This window comes from Gymnogyps californianus, chromosome 5 (assembly GCF_018139145.2).
Source record: "Gymnogyps californianus isolate 813 chromosome 5, ASM1813914v2, whole genome shotgun sequence".
Classification (NCBI taxonomy): Eukaryota; Metazoa; Chordata; class Aves; order Accipitriformes; family Cathartidae; genus Gymnogyps; species Gymnogyps californianus.
This window is the reverse complement of record NC_059475.1, coordinates 1,337,798-1,358,088: the sequence shown is the minus strand read 5'-3', so window position 1 is coordinate 1,358,088 and position 20,291 is coordinate 1,337,798. Positions and strand designations below refer to the sequence as shown.

Below are 20,291 nucleotides of genomic sequence, written 5' to 3'. Positions count from 1 at the left end.
TTTCAGAGTAACAGTTTGATTTCTTCCCTGTACAAACAGACCTGCTTGTCACTTACACATATTTACCTGTGTTCAACATACAGGTTTGGTTTTTTTGCTTTCAGAAACAATATGCTGCTAGACACATTTCCTGGAGGGAAATGGACACCTACGTACACACAAAGCTATACAGCTAATTTATACCTTGTTGAATTTATAATCTTGTCTATGCTTCTATGGACACTTTGTATGGGCTGCAGCTCAAATCCTAAAATAGTCAAGAATTTTTCCTTTCCCATATAGTATTCTATTTACTTTGACTTAAAAAAAAAAAGCGTATAAATGCAATAATGCAGGTAGACTAGAAATACTAGATTGAAAATTAAAGTAGTTTAGCTTGTCCCATTGTGACTGACAGTGTTGTACGACACCCAACGCTGTACCCTAACATTTTCCAGGCTTTCTACGTAGCTGAATCTAGTATTAGCTTTGAAAACCCATTGTATGAGTGGTGGGTGGATGGGTTGGAAACGTGTGCTCTCTACACACTGTATGTTACTCACATCAGAAGCTGTATGGCCACTCCATATGCTGTGAAACTGTAAATGATTCCCAATACACCTGTAACTCTTACCAGGATTGTGAGAAATAAACTATATACAGAGATATATATACACACATAGATATATTGTATAATTCCTCATGTAAGCATCTTCGTGTATGTGGTGGGTGTGTGAGTGAAAATGGCTGTGGTCCCTCTCACTCCTTACTCCTGACCATGTTTCCTGCAGGCTCAATATTTGTTAGGATTAGCAATCTCAGTGAGAACTGTACGATGAGGCAGTCCCTGCCCCAAATAAACTCCAGCCTGCCCAAGGAAAGCGGGCAAAGGAAGATTATTGTTATTCCCACATAGGAACTAAGGTGTAGAACAATTAAAGACTTATCCAGAGCCACAGAGGAAACCCTTTCTGATCCCAACGATCCCCTGTCCTGCAGGCTGGTCTCCAGGCTTTGCTGCACAGTTGTTTGCTGCGACCTCTCCCCTGCCAAATTAGGATGTGCTTGAATTTGCTTCTTTTTGTTTGTAAGTTGGCCTGGCAGCATTTGGCCTCACAAGTAAACCATCCCCTGAGCACCTGGCTGATGTCCGTGGGGATTCCTGCACATCAGCGCAAGCCAGGGATTCCCTCCGACCTGTCAGAGGGGAGGAGGGTTTCGGCAGTACACGTCGCTGCGAATAGTTGCTGTCACGTTACACCAGCTCCAAACAGGGTCTCTGCAGAAGTCTGCAGGCTTTTGGAAATGAATCTCTTAAGAACTGGGAAGACAAATATTGTAAACTCCTTGGGGTCAGGAAAAAGGGGCAGCCTTTAGCTGCAAAAGCATTAATTGCCTGAGATTTTTGCTGCAGAAACACAGCTGAGGACTCAAGTTTTAGCTTGTCTTAATAGTCATAAGAGCAGGAGAGCAAATAAATTCTTCTTTTCTGAGTCTGAATCCTGAATCTGAGAAGCTGGGATGGGTGGGTGCCTGACCGTCCCCACTGCCCCCAGTTAGGGTGTGTGAAATACCACATACATTGGGCCAGTGAGGTATGGATATGCTGCTTGGGCAGAGATGGCAATCTCCCCTGCCCTACCCGGGCCGCGAGAGAGCACTGCTTCAACGGAGCTGAGGCTCTTCTTCGGTTCCCAGGCTGGGGAAATGCACCCTCTTCCAGCGAGAGCCTGGCCCGTCTCTTCTTAACAGAAAAGGGTGCGCAGCCATCACTGGGAAGGCGGCAGGGATGGTACGGCAGCAGGCGATGCTGCAACTTGGAAGGTTTCCCCGTAATTTGGAATCAGTGGAGGCACCTGCACCAACTGTCCTCCTCGGCCTGAGGTGAAACTGCTGCTCGCTCGGTAGAGAGGAAGGGGAATGGGCTGGGGAGTCTTCCTCTTATGTCTCCTTCAAAGCAAAAAATGTGTCTCGTTTCTCACTGCCAAGGAAGGCAGCGGCACAGACACATCGGTGCAGTTGTGGTGCCAACATAGGCAGCAAAGCTAGCATCAGCTCAGTGCGTTCAAACACTGGTTTGGATATCTTCCACCCATCCATTCTGTGTTTCGTCTACTTCTTTCCCTCCACATATTTATAGAAATTTTAAAAGTATGAAAATCAGAGGCTATGTTTGCAATTATCTTAAACGATGGATTGCTTTTCCCTGCTGCCTTCTGCTCCAGCCATCACTTAGCCACAGAAAATGACGCGGTGCCAAATCACTGCGCTTTAAATGAGAAACACAGCAGTTATGTTTTACCAGACCAGATTTGAAGAGGAAGCACTCAGCTGACTTAACAGAACCGTAACATCCAGGCTTTATCAAAAAGAACAGTCTGTGTGAAGTAGCAAATAATTTATATTGTCCTCGTGATCCTGCCGCAGTGCTAGTTACTACTCACGTTTGTTAACCTCCCAAATTAAGCAGAGAGGGGCTGCAAAGCATGTCTAGTGCTTGCTGGAAGAGAATTCAACAGAAGACCATTTGCAAAAGGGTGCTCTGGTAAAATTGAGGCATTGGCACCTACTGAGCAGTGGAAGATCAAGTATTAAGACATCGCTGTACAACTTAATCTCCCAGCAACTGGGGTGCGCTCACATGCATTTTTTCTATGTCTTCACCTTAAATCATTGTCAAGTCCTCTAATGCTTTGTATTTTGGGCAGTCTAGGGAGGATGGGAAGAGCTGATGGAGCAGGATTTGAGGCAGCAGTTTTCTTTCCGCTCTTGGATTTAGAAAAAAAGCACTGGATTCACAAGGAAGGGATAAGGAGCATAAATGCGATGCTCTGTGCCATAAAGGCTTAGGCTGCTGGAGTGGCACTAAGTCCCCCCCCCGGTAGCTAAACTGAATAGTGAAAGATACGCTTTGGGTTTGTTGGGTTTTTTAAAATCATTTTCTGGTAGGTAAGCTGGAGCAAAGAGAGAGGAACATCCAGGTATCTCCGCAGTTAACCAGCCTACAGTTTCAGAACACACTTTTGGAGAGAAAAGGATGATTGAAGAGACGGACAAGCACACAGCCTGATGGAATAAGCTACATTTCCTTTAGGAAACCAGGCTAGAAATTAGGTCCTTTCAAATAAATAAACAAAAACAATGGCAGAATTGTACTGTCTTCATTTTATAGCTCTCATTTTATAATGGCATTGTCTCTTTGTAATACACTAGCAACCATCAAGAGATAAACCTATTAAATTAACACAGAGATGAAAAATGCAAATCCAGAAACTGAACATGGTTTACAAAAATTACTTTTCCTCCGGTGAGCCACAGAGCCGAAAGCAATGACACCTGCAATAAATAAACATTTTTCTTGAAGAATAATGACTCATTAAAGATTAAGAGCGTACGCAAACAAAGCAATCTGGACCAGATATGAGAGATGGGAAGGACAGTTTCAGGAAGGTTTGGATTACTTTATTTAGTTTGCAATTCTGATGCTCATTCCAGCAGCTCCAGAAAATGACCCAGTTCTTCATCCACGTTTTTCACCCACCATTTTTTTCAGCAAACCACTCTGACAGATCCGTGTCCGTCTCGTACCGTCCCATATAACATAATTAGTTGTGGCTTCTTCAGGGATGCGAAAGAGCAGAACGTACATCTGTCCCTCCACAACATCCCTGAGGTTATTCATCCCAAGGGTGAGGGGTATCAAGAGCAAAAGCTGAGAGAGAACTGAAAATAACTTAAAACCAGCTTAAGCCAATAACAGCTTAAGCCAGTAACTTAAAAACAGCTTGGGTTTATCAAAGGAGTTTTATTCCTCCTTATCCCATGTGTCAGAAACACATCACTAGCACAATATACCGTGATTTGTGATGGCTTGGGCTTTGTGGGAAGGCTTCTGGCGTTCGGTCGGCTGGGGAGGGACTTTGTGTAGTTGGAGCAAGGAAGTTTGAAAACCAACACTGCAGCTCGATGCGGCCTCTCAGCTGGGCGTTGAAAACTAGCTGACATTTTGCCATTAAGCCCCGATTTTTCATTTCCAATCCACAACATGGTGCCATCGACATGCAATCGACACAACATGTGCCCCTTCTCTGAGGTGGGGTGGTGGTCCCTATAGCAAGTCTTCAGTGTTTCAGTCCTACTGGGTATCAGTATCAATTTGATGAGGAAAACATATAAAAAAAAATCAAAACCCAATATAAAACTTGATGAGGAAAACAGCTGTACTGCTAGACCAGAGCTTGAGGAGAGCCGCTAAGGACACCACTACGCTGACTATGAACGGGGAACAAAACCACGGCGGCCGCTGCACGGTAGCGGAGCGGAGGCAGGTGGGACGTGCCACCAGGTGATCGGCATGATCCGCCGTGGTGCCCCCCCCCTCCGAGGGGTTATAAAGGCACCGCGGCCTCACAGACCCCTCACGACCGCCCCACCGCAGCCCTCCGCTGCCGTCCTCCGCCGCCATCGCCCGCCTCAGCGCTCCCCTTCAGGCGCCGCCCCGCGCTTCGCCCAACGGCTGCCGGCGCGCGCGCCGCGTCCCCGCCCCCGTTCTCCCCGCACTGCGCATGCGCGGCGCGGCCGCATGAGGAGGCGGCCCCCTCCGCCCCCGCCGCGGCCGCCGGCCCCCGCCGCGCTCGGCGCCATGTCGGACCGGCTCGGCAAGCCGACCTGCCTCATCGTCGCCAGCGCCGCTGCCGCGGGTAAGACGCTCTCGGGGGGAAACCCCCGTCCCGCTGGGCCCCGCTTCTCCCTTCGGCGAGCCGGCCTCGCCTGGCCGTGCGCGCTCCTCTGGCCTGTGGGTCCCCTGCGGCCCCCCCCCCACCACCCCGGGGTGCAGCGGCCGCGCTGTGTGGCCGGTCCCCTGCCTGCGGGTCCCTTTGCACGCTCATCGGTGGTGTGCCCCACGCTGTGCACTAGCGGTCGTGCTGTGCTCGTGTCGCCCCGCGCCCTCGGCTGCGCCGTGCACGGGCGTCCTCATCTTCGGGCACCGTCCTGTCACGCGTGGGCCTGCACCGCAGCTTGCACGGCGGTGCTGTGCGTTTGCAGGCGTGCATCTCGGTTGTGTGTGTGTAAGAGTCACTGCAGCTGAGCTGTGCAGACACGTATGCACGCTCTCTGCTCAGCTTTGCTCTGCACGGGTACGTACACACGCTGCTCCCGCGTGTGCACCTGTGTTGTGCACAGATGTGTTTGCTTTCCACAAATGCTCATCTGCGATGCACACGTGCCTGCATGTCCCTCTGTGCACAGCTGTGCTGCTGAATAGCTGCTGGTTTTCCCCTCTGCACATACCTGGTTCAGAGCACGCATGCAGCTGAGCTGCACTTGCATGTATACCTGGGCGAAGCCAAATTCCCTTCACTTCTGCCTTCCTTCCCTCTGCCCTCCCTGTAACCCCCCAACCCGGACAAACAGAATACCTTCATCATGTATTTGTCAATACATAGCTCACCTATAATGGAGGCTGTGCATTCCTTACATCTTAACCCTCTGAAATTATTGCGAGCTTTTAAGATGAGCAAAAAACCCAAGCTCGTGTACTTTGCTAGATAAAATAAGCTAGTGTGGCTGGGATTAAAATACAACTGTTGTTTCCTTAAGTTGTTGGACTCTATTTTTCAGGTGTGTCAGCCCAGTCCTTCCTTCACTGCTTCACACTGACTAGCTCTGCTTTTAATCTGCAAGTTGCAACTCCTGGGGTAAGTAAAAATGGGCAGTTACTGTGATTTCAGTCTGAAACCAACTGATATCTCAATTGACAAGAGAGAATTGTGCTAAACTTTTTTTGAGAGATGTTTTATTGGCTTTAGAGATTAAGGGACTTTTTTAAATTCTGTTTTCTTAATATTGAAGTGAATGCATGCTTCCTATAGTATGGTTCTGAACTTCTCTGTCCGATATCTGTTACCCACAAAGAGTGGAGGGAGAACTATTAGAAGAACTACTTCAGGGGGAAGAAGGGAAAACTTCAGGTTTTTGAGAGCTGAAGTATCTCAAAATCCCACATAGTTATTCTTCAAGAAACGTAGTGGGTGTCTGTGGAGTGATACTAACCGCAGTCTTTGAACTGTTTCCCCTAGGGGAAGTCAATTGATTTTGTGGATGTGAACGAGAGCAACATGCGCTGGATACAGGACTTCCGTATGAAATCGTATGCAAACCCTGCCAAGTTGGAGTCAATTGATGGTAAGGGCTTTACTGTTGGCCAGTGTGTCATCTACATTTATCAGGGAAACAGATGCTTCTTAGTGTTAGGTCTTTAGGGAAGAACGACACAGAAAAGGCATAAAACTTGTGTTTTAAGAGGAAGCTCTGGCAACTACAGTTGCTATTTTTTTATTTAAGAGGAAGTCTTGGCAACTACAGTTGTTATTTTCTTAGTTATCTTGGATTGGTAATTCTCTCTTCTTATATATACACACATGCTATATATATGTATTCTCTCTCGTATATATATACACACTATATATTATTTTTTTAAAATAAATATTTTGCTAAGGTAGAAGCTAGCAGATATAGTGGTTTTAAGCTTTGCCTGGGGAAGAATATCTCATTAAAAATGTATGTTCTTTGTCCTAAAAAGGACCTTTTTCTCTACTCCACATAGATCTGTTAGTTTCTTTAGTTCAGTCAGTTTATACAGTTTTTGACTGACTTAGGTGGTATTGTCTTAATTTTGTCAAATCTGAAACGGATTTATGGTCAGGCTTTTTTGTTTGTTACTCGTATTACAATTAGTTTATCCTTTCCTCTTTACTAGGTGCTAGATACCATGCATTGCTGATTCCAAACTGTCCTGGGGCTATGACTGACCTTGCAAACAGTGGGTACCTGGCTAAGATACTGCAGCACTTCAGCACTGAGAACAGTAGGTGAACATCACTAGGTATTTTGTTAACTAAAATAGTACTAATGTACTGTTCATGTAAGACTGTTCCCTTCCAATGACTTAAAAACGTTTACATAGTTGAAGAGCATTCAGAACTGGAAAGAGCTGCTTTAGAGAAATGTGTCTTCTCTTAAAAAGTATCCCCTTTATGTAAATGTATATTAAAAAATATCAGTAGCTTTTCAGTGCTTGTGTCAGAAGAGGGTTCTCTGCCTTACAGTGGGTACAGAAATTGCTCTCTCCAAGTCAGTAGGATTCAAGGTTCAGAGCCAAATGTGGAATGTACCAGGATCATCATTAAGGCTGTAGTTAATCAAGACCTGTGTGCGCTTCTCGTTTACCATTTGAGTGTGTTTTTCCTCTTTGACTGGTAACTTGGAGTTAACAGCTAGTAACACTTTGCCAGACTGGGGCAATTCTTATTGTAGCGTGCAGGAAAAACCTTACAGCCTAGGAGTATAAACAGTGCAGTATAATTTTATTGCAGGAAGGCAACATGCTGTAACATGAAGAATCTCATGAACGCTCACATCTGTGTTTTGGCCATTTGAAGATGCTCACAACTTCTCAGAGATGCTTTCATTTTTCTCTAGAGCCTATCTGTGCGGTTGGGCACGGAGTTGCAGCTTTGTGTTGTGCCACCAATGAGGATAAATCCTGGGTATTTCAGGGATACAGCCTGACAGGGGTAGGTTGAGTTTTCACCTGACTTTTGCTGTTTGGGGGCTTTCTTGCTGTGTGGGGGCCTGTGATTTCAGGTGCTGGTGTTTCTGCTCTTATCCTAGAACTTCCTACAAATATAAATCATCAGCTTAGTACCCGTGGTTTATGTGCAAGATGCATTGGCAAGGGGGCCCAACACTGAGTGCATGAAGGGATTGTCTCACTTAGCTGTCATGTGGAGAGTGTTTTCCTTCTGATTGTTCAGTAAACTTTAAACTGAATCAATAAAATGCTGAAAATGACTGCTGCAGCTCTTTGGATTCATAGTTGAGGGCTTTTAAGAATGACTTTTTTTGGTTTCATGAATACTGGAGGTAAGTTATATATCTCACGGTGCTCTTTCACTTTTAAAGGTAGAGGAAGCTTTAGGAAAAAAGGCTGTTTGTACAAATTGGCCTGTAATTCAAAAAGTAGCCAGATACCGTTGACGTTTTATTTAACGTACAGTCATATCTCTGACCTCACAGACCATTTATATGGCAGTTGTGCCTGTGTGCCAAGATGATGCAAACCACTATGGTATGACTTCTTGGGTTGAAAATTTATGTGCAAAGTGAGAAATTAAGTTTGTGGGACTCAAAAAAGCTATCAATGTCCTGATGTGCTTGTATTTGGCATTACAATCCATGATAAAACATTTTAAATAAGGCATGATGTGGCCTAGCTATAGTTGCTATGGAAACCATAAAATTCAATTTCCTCCTGTGCATATAAAAACTAAGTACTCTTAATTTTTCTCTCTTCACTTAAGCTGTTTCCCATATTCATTCCAAAGCGGAGTACTGTTGTTTGGACTGTGCAAGTGGCACAGCATTTGTGTCTAAATGTTTGTGCCCGACAGCCAAACAGGTCTGCGCTTTCATGAAGTTAATCGCATGCACACTGTTCAGTGTACAGTTGATGTGTGGAAATTGCTTGGTGTCATTCTTTCTTTGTCTCACTTAAGAATTTTCAGTTTGCTCCCTACAGAAAAATCCATAGAAGCTGCTTGTGGTCTTCTGGTTTTATGCTTCATTTCTGTTTCATTTTCTGTATATAGTTGGGAGAATTGTAGGGGGAACAGAAAAATAAATTGCAGGGGGATGTATGTGTTGGTTTTGCTTGGCTTTTTTTTATAAAAAGCAAGGCAGACTTATATCCTTTTGATCTTTTTCAGCCCTCTGTGTACGAACTAGTAAGGCAGCCTAACTTTGCCAGTTTGTCCATTATTGTGGAAGATTTTGTGAAAGATTCTGGAGCTACGTTTAGCGGTATGTCACTCTCCTGTTGTCCAGGACTTCATGTTTCATGGCTGCGTTTTGGAAATGAATGTTTGTGTGCCAATTTTACACAGATGAACATGACTCTGGCAGGATATCTCGTCTTGCATTCCCATTTCGTGGATCTAAACAAATACCCTAATGGATTAGAAATGATGAGTGTTTTAAGAATAAGTGCCACGAAATACTGCGTGTGGAGAAGTAGGGCGGTACAGTACAGCACACTGATTTCCATGGTTGTCTACACATACTCTTTTACCTCATGGTAAACATGAGGTTGCTTGTCCTGCTGTGAAAGAAGAATATGTACTACAGGGCAGGGTGTCTGCAGGAGAGTTGCCATCAGTCTGCAGATGCACAGCCCATACCTGCAGGGGAATGTCTGCACGGAGGTAGCGTGCTGCAGCTGCTTCCTTGCTGCACGGCAGGGAGCATGTGCTCTGCCGGGAGAGGTTAAGTTCTGGATTTTGGGGTTGTCTTTTATTCAAGCAAATGCATCGTTATTTAAAGCTGGAGGCACTATGCTGAATGTTTTTGGTTGCTCTGATTAGTTGTCTTTTACCATCAAGTATTGTACTCGTAGCTAGATCTGGTTTTGTAGTATTTTCTACTTTCATTACTAGTACTTTCATTAATTATTATTAGTCAAAATGCAGAAGTTTGACTTTGAACTGCAAAATCTGAAGTTCTGTCCCATGAGAGAAATTAAATCCCTTAAAGCACAGAAATGTCACTTTTTTCCCTAGATTATTTCTGGATGTGCAGGGAAAAATGTCGTTTTCCTTTACATGCTGCATTCTTGCAGTACTGAAGAGCTACAGGGAGAATTAAGTAATGAGCTGTAAATGGCCATATTCTTCAGTTGCAGCTGTCGTTCAGTCTCCTATTTTGTTAGGTAATTTTTTTAGAATCTGTCCTTAAAGAGAATAATGAGATGCTTGTGGTATTTAAGTCATCCTTTATTTAACAGAATAGTGCCACCCATTGAATTGATACAATTTAAGTGGCTAGATTAGAGACTATGCATGGGTAGGAAACAGAACCAGGCTCCTAATGCCATGCATCTATTTTTCACTAAGGAGAAATGCCACTGTCTTACCAAATTGCTTTATATTTGCTTAATCCTCTTCCATCCATGCTTCTGTCAGCCTGTTTGTGTGTTTAAATGGCATCTTTATGCTTTTCAAATGAGCTGCTGCCGCCACCTTCTGCATAATGGGTTCAGTACTGACAGTTGAAAAGCTGGTGTCTCAGTGGTACCTGTTATGTCACACATGCTTGGTTGCAGTGGTACTGACAAATTAAGCAAGACGACAAAAAGCTTGTGGGGTTTGAAGGCACTTAGCCTGTATTTAGGCAGTCAGTGGCTGGGAGAAGGAGAAGAAAATAAGAGTTGTTCAATACCGACAACGTAATGGTTCTACCTGGAATGAGGTAACTTAAAAATACTAGTTGGAGTACTGAACAGTTGCTGGTAGATATTAACACGTTGGGGTATTATAATAGGCCAGAAAATAAGTATCTTCCTGCAGGCTCTTTGTGACACGGTGATTACAACTTTGATGTCTTACATAAGAAGAGTTTATATTGTATTGCAGGGTAATTACAACTTTAAAATATATACTTTGAGGGTTTTATTATGAAAATCTCTTGTACATGCAATTTATCCATCTGGTGTTAATTGAATCAAGGGACCAGTCCTGCTGTCCTTGCAGAGAAGGACTTTCTAGTGAAATTGTTTCAGGATTAGGGTCTCAAGATTGTCCCTGTCTGTTGGGGTTATAGATCAGCATATCAGTTACCCAGCAAATCTGTCTGGTTGAAATACTTATCTTTTGTGTCAGTTCTATCAGAGACGTGGTATTGACACTGAAGTAATGTCCACTAACACAATGCTTGTTGCTTTTTGTCCTGTATTTAGCCAGCAGTCCGGATGCTGTACATGTCGTGCTGGACCGGCACCTGGTGACAGGACAGAATGAGAATTCCACTCTTCCTGCAGTCCAGAATCTTCTTATTCTTTGCAACGTCAGGTGAGGCAATATGGGAGATAAGAACTAGGAACTGCTAATGGTGAGCATCTTTTAGTTTCAGGAATATTGTGCCCCCAAAAGAATTTTTTTTCCCTTGGTTAACTGCTGAAGTGCGTGGCATCTTTGTTTGATCTAGCTATTCAGTTGGTTATGTCTTTTGGTAAAAAGCATTTGTGATTATTAAAAAAAAAATAAGGTAAAATGGGTTGGGAAATGCACAGCTATCTATCAGGACTGGTAAAATGCAGAATAGGCTTCACTAAACATTTCTGTTAAGAGAAACATCTTGTGTGTTGTTCTTTGTGCTTTGGCAAGTTAGCATTTAGTCAGCTATGTTTTAGGATTCTGGGAATGAATGGATTTAATTTCTTTGGTAACAGCTTGGCTGTTTGACTGTCTTTCATCTTGTCAGATAGAAGAACACATATAAATAACAACAAAAAAATCTTCTTTTGTTCAGGTGAATGTGTGTTAGAAGTCCTTTCCTGGCTGTGAACTAACAGGTTGTGTCATGTTTGGATGTGTTTCCTTCAGCAGGAAATGAAGGAGCAGGTCTCTTTGCAAATAGGATGGATGAAGAGCCAGCAGGCTAAGGATTTTCTTGTCTGTTAACTGGATAAAACATCCCTCTAAATTTCAGTCCTGGACTATGAAGTGACTGTGACAGTGAAGTGGCAATGTCAGGTTTTGTGTGTATAGAATGGATGAAGGTTGTGAATAAGAAAACTTTGAAGTGCATCACACTTCAGAAGCAATTATGAAACTCCCTTGCATTTTTGTTGCTACATCTTTTTTCACTGCTGCTCTCTAGACATCTCTTAATTTACAGATGTGGGAACTTTCTTGTTTAAAAAAAAAAGTTGGTGCTATGAATACAAATTGCTGAAGCTGAAGACCCTGCTCTAGGCTGACATTATACTGATCGTTAGTAGCTCTGCCCCAAAGAGCACTTGGAACTCTGTGAACCATCTGGTGTGTTTGTTTCAAATATCAAAATCTACACCTAGAGCTTCATTGAAATGCAATTTCAGATGCGTTCCCACCTTTCTTTTGGTAAATCACAAAGTTACTGTCTGAACTCTGAATGTGTCTGGGACACTTGGATATACTTGGAATAGGATGGAAAATGTTTAGCTGAACTCTGAATAAAGCAGAATCAGTTGTTTGAAGGCAGCACACTGTGGTGATACTGTTAGCATAATGTGCTCTTGTTTTCTTCCTTGCCTGTTCACGTTATTGGACTTCTGTTTAAAAAGCTTGCTCAGCTGTTTTTAAATGGTCTTCTAACTGGTTATCTGTTCTCCTTTGTGGTGCTTATGTTACGATTTTTGTTCTCTTTGAAATGTTTGAAATACTTCTCGCAAGTACATTGGGGTTGTCTCTTGCTGGAATCTTATGGACAAAGGAAGAAAAAATGTAGGCAGCTAATGTGGATCACATCTTCTGAGGAACCAACTGTAAGATGAAATCTGGCCTTCTCTTTCCCTTTGAGCAGCAGATGTGGCTTGAAGTTGAGCATGGAAAGGAATAATCAGACCAAAAATATTTTTTCAGTGTTGCAGGCTCAAACATACTAAATCTATGGGAAAGTAGACAGATTAACATTTTTCCTGCACTCTTGGAACTGAGAGCAACTTTTCTGCAGTGCTGTGTGAGGGAAAGGACCTTTGTGGTTGCATTGATTTTTTTTTTCTTAACAGGGTAATACGATGTATTGGTTATAACCAGTCATCAAGCAGAGTAATTTTATGTCTTTCTGTAGAAATTCAATTTTTTAGTTCTGTCTCAAGAATTCAGTGTGATTTTAAAAGATAATCTGCTATGGGATTTGTTGGGTCTTCTACTGTTATATGCTGGAGCCCAGCTTACAGATTTTTGGCTTTCGTAGAAATTAAAATTAGAATTTGAAATTAAAATTGGGCTTTGATAGAAATTAAACTATCAAATAGCTTTGGTAGCTTGAATCCTTGTTCCTGACAAGTCGTCTTAGGGATCTGTTGACCTCTGTCACTATCAGGGCATACTTTCCATCTGGAGTTCTAGTGGGCTGTCTACTGAAATCATGCAGAAAGTTTTTGTATTTGTACTGCAGTAATATTTGGAATTGGGGTCATTTTGTGTTGAACACTGGGCACCTACAGCCAGGAGACACTCTGCCACCAAAAACCTTTATTTAAACAGAGGAGGTGAAGCCTCATGCTGTAGACTCCACTGATTGCCTGAGTAGGGAACTTAGTGGGGCTGGAGTCAGGTATTTGGGGTCCTGGCAGAGGTGGGTGCAATTTATGTGGTTTCTGAGGTGAGGGAGCTTTGCCACACCTGATCTAACACCTGACTGCAGCTGCAAAGCGAAGTCTTGTTTCTGAAGTGGGAGTCTGAGAGGCTACAAGTCTGTATTGCCTTTGAGACTGTGCTTTCATGTGACTTTGGCAAAATCCCTAGACCTTTCATTGCCTGCCTGTAAAAAGAGAATATTGCTGTCTACCCCATGTCCTGTTTTCTTCCTTAATTGTGAAGTTCTGTCCAGGCTCATTGATAAGCTGCCAGGTGAACAAACAGTATTCAGCCCACTACAGACCTTGATCAATTCTCTATTGTACTATTTTTCCTTCTTTTGTGGCAGCCAGGACCTGTTGGAACTGCTCTGTTTGTGCCTGTATCGGGAAGTACACTGATGTACAAAGTATACTGCCTTTAGATTTTTGTAACACTTCCTTGTTCTTCCCATATGGGAGCAGATAAAGAGGAGTTACTGTGTGTATCTTCATTCTTTCACATTACGCGTCCATTTCTATCTCCTCAGTAATCTAAACTGTCCCCAGTGTTGAAGCTGCTCTTCCAAAATAGAGGGAGAATTGCATGATCCAGCAGAAAGCGGCTGGAGAGGTGTTGTGTGCAAGTGTGTGTGCCTACAGGTTTCTGATGCGGTTGATGAGAAGGATGCTGGCTGCGTGGATGTGGCCTAACTTCTAGCAACAAAGCAAAATGTCTTTGGTAAAACGACCCTCTCGTGGATGGTGGGCTGGCATTAGTGCTTCTTTAGAAATTACACTGGCAAATTGTGAGCAGTTAGTGATGATAGCTCTTCTCAGTTCTCATACAGTATGACCAATTTAAGCCAAGGATTGGAAAAAATTATTCTAAAACTGTGGGAAAAAATCAAGTTGAAGTAGAAAATATGTGAAGCTGTTTAATGTCATGCCAGATACATTCAGGAAAGTTTTATTCTGTTTATTTGGGGGGCTGTGTGTTCTATCAGTGGATTAAAATGTGAAGGCAATATCCATAATTTTTGCTTGTTATTGTTTGACTTCTTTTCTTTACCATATGCATACAGAATTAATTGCACTCTTAGTCTGCTTCATCAAGAATGATATATAGAGTTGATGACCTTCATGATAAGTTTTCATTTAGTTCTTCATTCTGGAAAAGCTTTCAGTGCAGCAGTAAGCCTCTTGACTCCACAAAAATTTTTCAACAGTGCATCAGGCTATTCCTAACTTTTATTTATTTTGAAACTAAAAGCAGCAGGGTTGAAGTACAGGCTTCAAAGGCAACAGCATGTCTATAGCTTGGGGTATTGTAGCATACTTCCCTGCTTTAGTTCCATGCTAATTTTGTTCTACAAATGTAACACTTCATATTTTTTTATCTTTTGCTTAAAAGGTGTTTACATCAACTAAAATCATGAAGTGAGCTTACAGAAAGAGTAATAATTTTTTGATAAGTCTTGCATTTTAAACTTCCTGTGTGAAGAATTTGAATACCTCATTTTGTATCTTCTGTACCTTGTGTGCTGTGCTTCCTTGGTGGTCAAACTGAGAAGCAGGCTGGTAAAGCATCACGTCCTGGGCATCCAAGCAGCGACATTTATCCTGAGTTTTTTTTCCAGCACTATGACTAAAACGTCATGCCTTAAATTGGCATTGGTATTCTGCTTTCCCTAGTTGTAAGAATACAGCACGCTCAAACTGTTCAGCGGCCCAATTTTAAATACTTTTCTTACCCAATTATGCATAACAAGGCTGTGACTCTATCCCAGCCGAAATCAGGACAACAGGGCAAAAGAGATTAACGAGTGATGTGAAAGGTGATGAGGAATGGCCAAATCCCCAACAGCTTGGGCTTTGATCATGAGTCCTCTGTGCTACCATACCTTTCCTGTAGCTTGATACTGTAGCTGCGGTCAGTGGAGGTAGGTTAGATCCTCTGAAGGCAGAGAAGGTGTCAGAGACAACTTGGGCAGATTCAGCTTTTCTGATGAGAGGAAGTGTTGTCTCTTCAGAACACTTAACAAAGCATTTGCTTGTTTTAAGGGATCCCTTACAGGACGTTTGAACTCAGTCCTTGTTGCTGTCTGCAGCTAATGGTAGTTAGTCATACTAGCATTCCATTAGTGTATTAAAATGTTTAAATAAGATTCTTTTCCTGGAGCTTCCACAGTATAATCTTTTAAAAAAATAAAAAGATTGAGTCTTCTGCTTTATTCATCTTAGGTGCTGTGTGATAAGCTCTGCCATTTGATTCTGGGTATCGGAGTGCTCTTCTGTTTAAACTGACTTCTGCTCCGTTGTGATGGAACGGCCCTTTTGGCTTTGTACAGGGTTGTCCACTTCCCTTAGTGCGGACTACTGTCAGCTTTGAGCTCCCTTGTAGGTTGTTGCAGCCACAGCAGTGACAATTAACTGAGAATCATTGGGCTTTGCTTGTGTGCTTGCCCTAAACAACAGCAGTGAGCCAAACGGGGTAATCCTGGTAGGACTGAGTCCCACAACTCTAAGAAATTACCTGGCTGCTGCATCTGTCACACCACTGTCCCCGAAGGCTACACCCAGTGTATTGTGTCCTCTGTAGTGCTAGAGTGTTCTCTACAGGGAAATGTGTAATACTAGCAAGAGATAAAAGGAGCCTTTTGTCAAATGCAGACTTCTGGGTCTGTAGGGCATTTCATTTCGGGTTGAGGGTCAGTGTGTTCCCTCAGTTCTCCTGTCTGGGATCTCCATGTTGTCCCCCTAGGATGCAGAAGACAGTGTCAAAAGCTGACCTGTCATCCTGCTGGGACTAGGCAGCCAGGAACACTGGGGCACTGCTTTCTCCTCTGTAATGCCAATGCATCAAAACAAGTACTAGAATAAATGGAAATGACTCTCTGATCCTGATTTGCTTTAAAATTGCAAATGGTACCTATCAGATACTGTCTGGCTTGTTTAATGTAGTCTGTAATAGCCTATGATGGCTGTATTTGATAGTCCTTATAAATGAATCTAAGAACTAATTTTAAAGTGAAATTCTATGTTGGGAGGCTGAAAATAAATGAGTGTACTTACTATGTCAGTTTTGTGGACCCTGGTGGCTGTTTTCCCAATAGCTCTGCTCTCCTGTACCTCTCCTCTTGCACCCTTGTTTCAATAATACAGGAGGTACTGAGAGCAACTGTTGGGAGCAGCAGCATGTCTCCCTTAGTGCATTGTGTCATGGAATGCCACAAAAGAGGAAGGAAGAGCTTTTCCACCCCCCCCACCAAGCTGTGTGTGTTTGCATAGAGCTGGATCTTGAAACTAGGGAGCTGCCACCACAAGGGAAGGTTGATAACTTTGTATTTGTGCTCATCAGTTAGTTGCTGCTCTGTGAAGCTTAGAAAGGAAGAGGTGCCGTGGGATGTTGCCGCCTCCCCACGAGGTGGTGGTACTGCTCTATACAGACCTTTGCATTCCTCCTCAGCCACGGGCAAACTCCATCCCCAAACACCAAGTGTGAAGATGTTACTTTCTTCTTGCGAATTCCCAAGGAAGGGCCTGCCACTTCTGTGTACCTGTACCAGGCAGGTGGGCTGCAGCCGAAAGAGGGAAAAACCTGGGACTCCACCCAGGGCTACAGTAGCACAAAATGCATATTAACACAGGGTTCTATACACTAAGCTGTGCTGTAAGCAACAAGCTATTCCTGTGGCTTCCCAGTAATCTGTGACCATAGGGTCTGCTCTCCCATGCTCCTCCTTTTCTTAGGAGGATGAGGGCAGCATAGTTAGAAATCTTGTCATGAAAGCCTCAATCTTTTGTCATCTCCTAAAACATCATGTGCTAATGCTACCCTGCATGCTTCCCTTAGAAATTATCCCTCCTCAGCATCACCTGTTACTAAACCCTCTTTCTCCCCAAAGGTCTCCACTTTGCAGTTTTTCTTTGTGTAAAGCCAAGGGCCAACCCTGAATTGTAGCAGATTGTTTTAAGTTGTTCATTTCTGATCTTGAACAACTGAGTGAAATTTAAATAGGTATGCTGCCACTGAAGGTCAGTTTGAGCCTGTGGAGTTGCTTCTGGTCTCTTGATCTCCTGGATCAAACACCAGCAATATAAACTGGAGTCACCTATCCCTGGGAATAAGAGACAGCACTTGTACTGCTCTGGTGCTGCAGAGGTGAAGCTGAATTCCTAGCTTAGGCTCAACATCCCTAGCCACTAGTGCAATGTAATGTGAGTCTGAGTATTGGACTGTGTCTAAGCAATGTGGACTGTAGTAAGATAAGAGTCCCCTCTGCTTTCTAGAAATGCTACATTTGCTTAGACAAAACTGTGCCTGGAGAGTGCTGTGATTGTGTGGATTTCACAGGGCAAATGGGAGACCCCTTTGCAAATACTCACTTTGTGTGATCCAAATACATCTGTGCTCAGACTGTAACCTAGATCCCAGCGGTAAAGCAAAAACAAAGTAAAAAACCCAAAGGTCAGATTGTAAGCTTCCTTCAATCATACTGAAATCAAAATTGAGCAGCAGAGCCCACAGTGGCCTCTAACAATCCTCATCCTGACAGCATAGTGGCCATTAAACACACAGAAGCCTGGCAGGGCCTCCTGCAGTTGCTGTTTTCTGAGGAGATGTTCACAGATGCTGTGCAGATGTCCTCTGTGAGGCCCCATGTGTGCAGCCCCGAGGGACTCAGGACCTGCAAGTCCCTTATCCTGCAGAAAGGCAGGAAAAGAGTGTTGGATGCTGAGGGTCATGGTGTGCTCACATCAGAGCTGGACTCCTGCATGGACCACAAAAGCAAACCAGCCCTGCCATTGGGTTAGAGTCATGAATTGCTTGCCCTTTCTTTGCTTTCTAGATGGTGGAGGGGTTTTACTTATTTTCCCAGCAGAAGAGAAATTTTCTTTAAAATACAAATGCTGGATCATAAAATTTTATATAAAAGTTTCCAAGACTTCCAGGCTAAAGCCATGAAGCCTAGCAGCCCTGTAGAGAGCAGCTAGAAAAGATGGAGCCTGACTATGCCTCCTTTCCAGGCAGCAGCCGTGACTGCTGTCACCTCAGCCCTGCCTCGATGAGCCATCAAGTCCCCAGGGTGGGAAACACCATCAAATTTAAACCTGATCATTGCTACTGATGATATGTTTGAAGGAGCAAAAGAGACAGAAGGAGACTAAGCAGCAGTTGCCAATCAGATGAAGGGTTGACAGCATGGCTAATGCACATGTAACAGCAGTTACGGGCTCTTAGGTCCATGGATATTTGGGGAGACTCCTGTTGTCTTTTGAAGACATTTGGTTCTGATCCTGCATTTTATGATGGCTGTTTCACGGTATTATTGCAGCTTAGGGCCTGACACTGTGCAGGTGGTGAGCGATGCATGCTTAGTCCCTTTCCAGGCTTAGTTGAAGCATGCTGCTGGAGCTGGTTTGGTCACCTTTCTCTTGTGTTGGTAGATACCACTGTAAAGGAAAACTCTTCATATGGTAGGAGGCTGATCCTTTCCCCGCTGTCTGGGGCTGGGCTGAGAAGTGCAGGTCTTCTGATCCCAAAAAAGCAGTCCTCCACTGGCTTTTCCAGTGGAAAGCAAAGCACAAAGGGTGTTTTCTTGGAGCTGTTTCCTTTGCTCTGTGGAGATCCTCCTCAACAGCTGCTGGTCATGGTTGGCGGTAGGACGCTATGCTAAATGGATCTACAGTCTGACTGGTTTGGCTGTTCTTAAGAAGGAGCAGAGAGATGCATGTCATTTAGGCTATATCGAAGCCTGAGCTGTTGTTCATAGTTATTAATGATAATAACAAGGAGATTTCTATTTCAGCTGTTTTAATAAGTAACTTGCCCAGGATCCTGTAGTTGACGTAGCAGAGGCTGATTTTCCCCCCCGACGCCCCCAAGCCATGGCACTATTTTCTTATATAAAAGCAGACTTTTGTGATTTTTTTGCTTCTACGCAAATTGTGTGACATAACAACTGAATGTCCTTGGGGATACATTTACCTGTTAAAGTGAACTGTAGAGGAACAGAGCTCAGAGCCTTGCTCCGTTTTGCTCCTGAAGCATTGTATGGATGGATCTCCTGCCTCCAAGGCTCGGCTGTCAGGGTCACTGTTTGCCTTGGGAAATCCTCAGCTGTTGGTTCCACGGGGTACGTCCCATCTGAGCCGATTGCATCGTACATCAGAGCACAGCCTTCCTGAACCAGAAGGAAGACAGAGCTGAAGCACAGGCTTGGCCTCTAGACATCAATTGGGAAATCACGAGAGTCTGAGCACCCTGCCTCAAAGAGAGTTAGCTTTTATGATAACAGATGAAAAGGATTTTACCTGCCAATGAAGGTATGCAATACGGAAAACAAACAATAATGCAGTACAGATACAGCAAATTCATGAGCTATGTGAAATTAAATTTATGCAAAACATACAAACAGAGAATTAAAAGAGAAACAAAAGTAAAAAGGAGAATACTAGTGTTCTTTCAGACAATTGTTAGTGTTGATCTAAGGAGAAATTATCTAGGAGGACAAAACCTATCCAGTATGCCTCAGTTTCAAGATGGGTTTGGGTATCCTCATCGCAATCCTCTACACGTACATTAGTTCAAGGAGAGAGAGGAATGGTTGTTCTGCCAAATCTCTGTTCTATTATTTTCCAGTATAAAAGTAGTTAAATCGATATAAAATAATTGGGCAGAATCATAAGGTAAAAATTATATTCCATGGCTCCTCGGAGCTCAGCAGTTTCTTCACGCCTTTTGCCCTTGGACTGGCTGCTTTACCTGACTTGTCCCTCCAAAACGTCCTGATCCTTTTACTTCCACATAAGCTACAGTAAAGCTAAGTTGATCTGAGCTGCCAGTGAATTAATAGTTACTTATATAGACTTAAACTACTAATTATATTCTAATCGTATTGTAACAGTTATCATATGCTATTTCCTATATTATCTCATACTAAATATTTATAGGTCTATTCAGACTGCATGGTAGATCTGAAACGGTGAGCTGTGTGCTTTGATTTTAATCCCCAGTGCCTCAAGCCATGCCGTGGGCTGGAGCAGTGGTTCGTGGGGCTCAGCCTTGTTGCAGAGCCCCATTTGGCATCAGGATGAGAGCAGGAGACAGCAAGCCTGGCCATTCCCTGGCAAGGGACAGCCCTAACATACT

General features: G+C 43.5%; 1 protein-coding gene across 3 annotated transcripts in view; it reads left to right on the top strand.

Moving 5' to 3' along the window:
* The first annotated feature begins 4,510 nt into the window (after window positions 1–4,510).
* GATD1 (glutamine amidotransferase class 1 domain containing 1) overlaps window positions 4,511–20,291 on the top strand; it is a 27,397-nt gene continuing 11,616 nt past the window's right edge. Inside the window, exons 1-8 of one of the 3 annotated variants that reach the window (XM_050897968.1) lie at window positions 4,511–4,679; window positions 5,602–5,678; window positions 6,060–6,165; window positions 6,740–6,847; window positions 7,462–7,556; window positions 8,748–8,841; window positions 10,772–10,883; window positions 11,421–13,658. In XM_050897968.1, the coding sequence (XP_050753925.1) occupies window positions 4,562–4,679; window positions 5,602–5,678; window positions 6,060–6,165; window positions 6,740–6,847; window positions 7,462–7,556; window positions 8,748–8,841; window positions 10,772–10,883; window positions 11,421–11,427 (717 nt within the window). In that variant the 5' untranslated portion in view covers window positions 4,511–4,561 and the 3' untranslated portion in view covers window positions 11,428–13,658. Of the gene's footprint in view, window positions 4,680–5,601; window positions 5,679–6,059; window positions 6,166–6,739; window positions 6,848–7,461; window positions 7,557–8,747; window positions 8,842–10,771; window positions 10,884–11,417; window positions 13,659–20,291 lie in introns of those variants that run through there. The other 2 variants (XM_050897967.1, XM_050897966.1) reach the window with 2 other exon arrangements.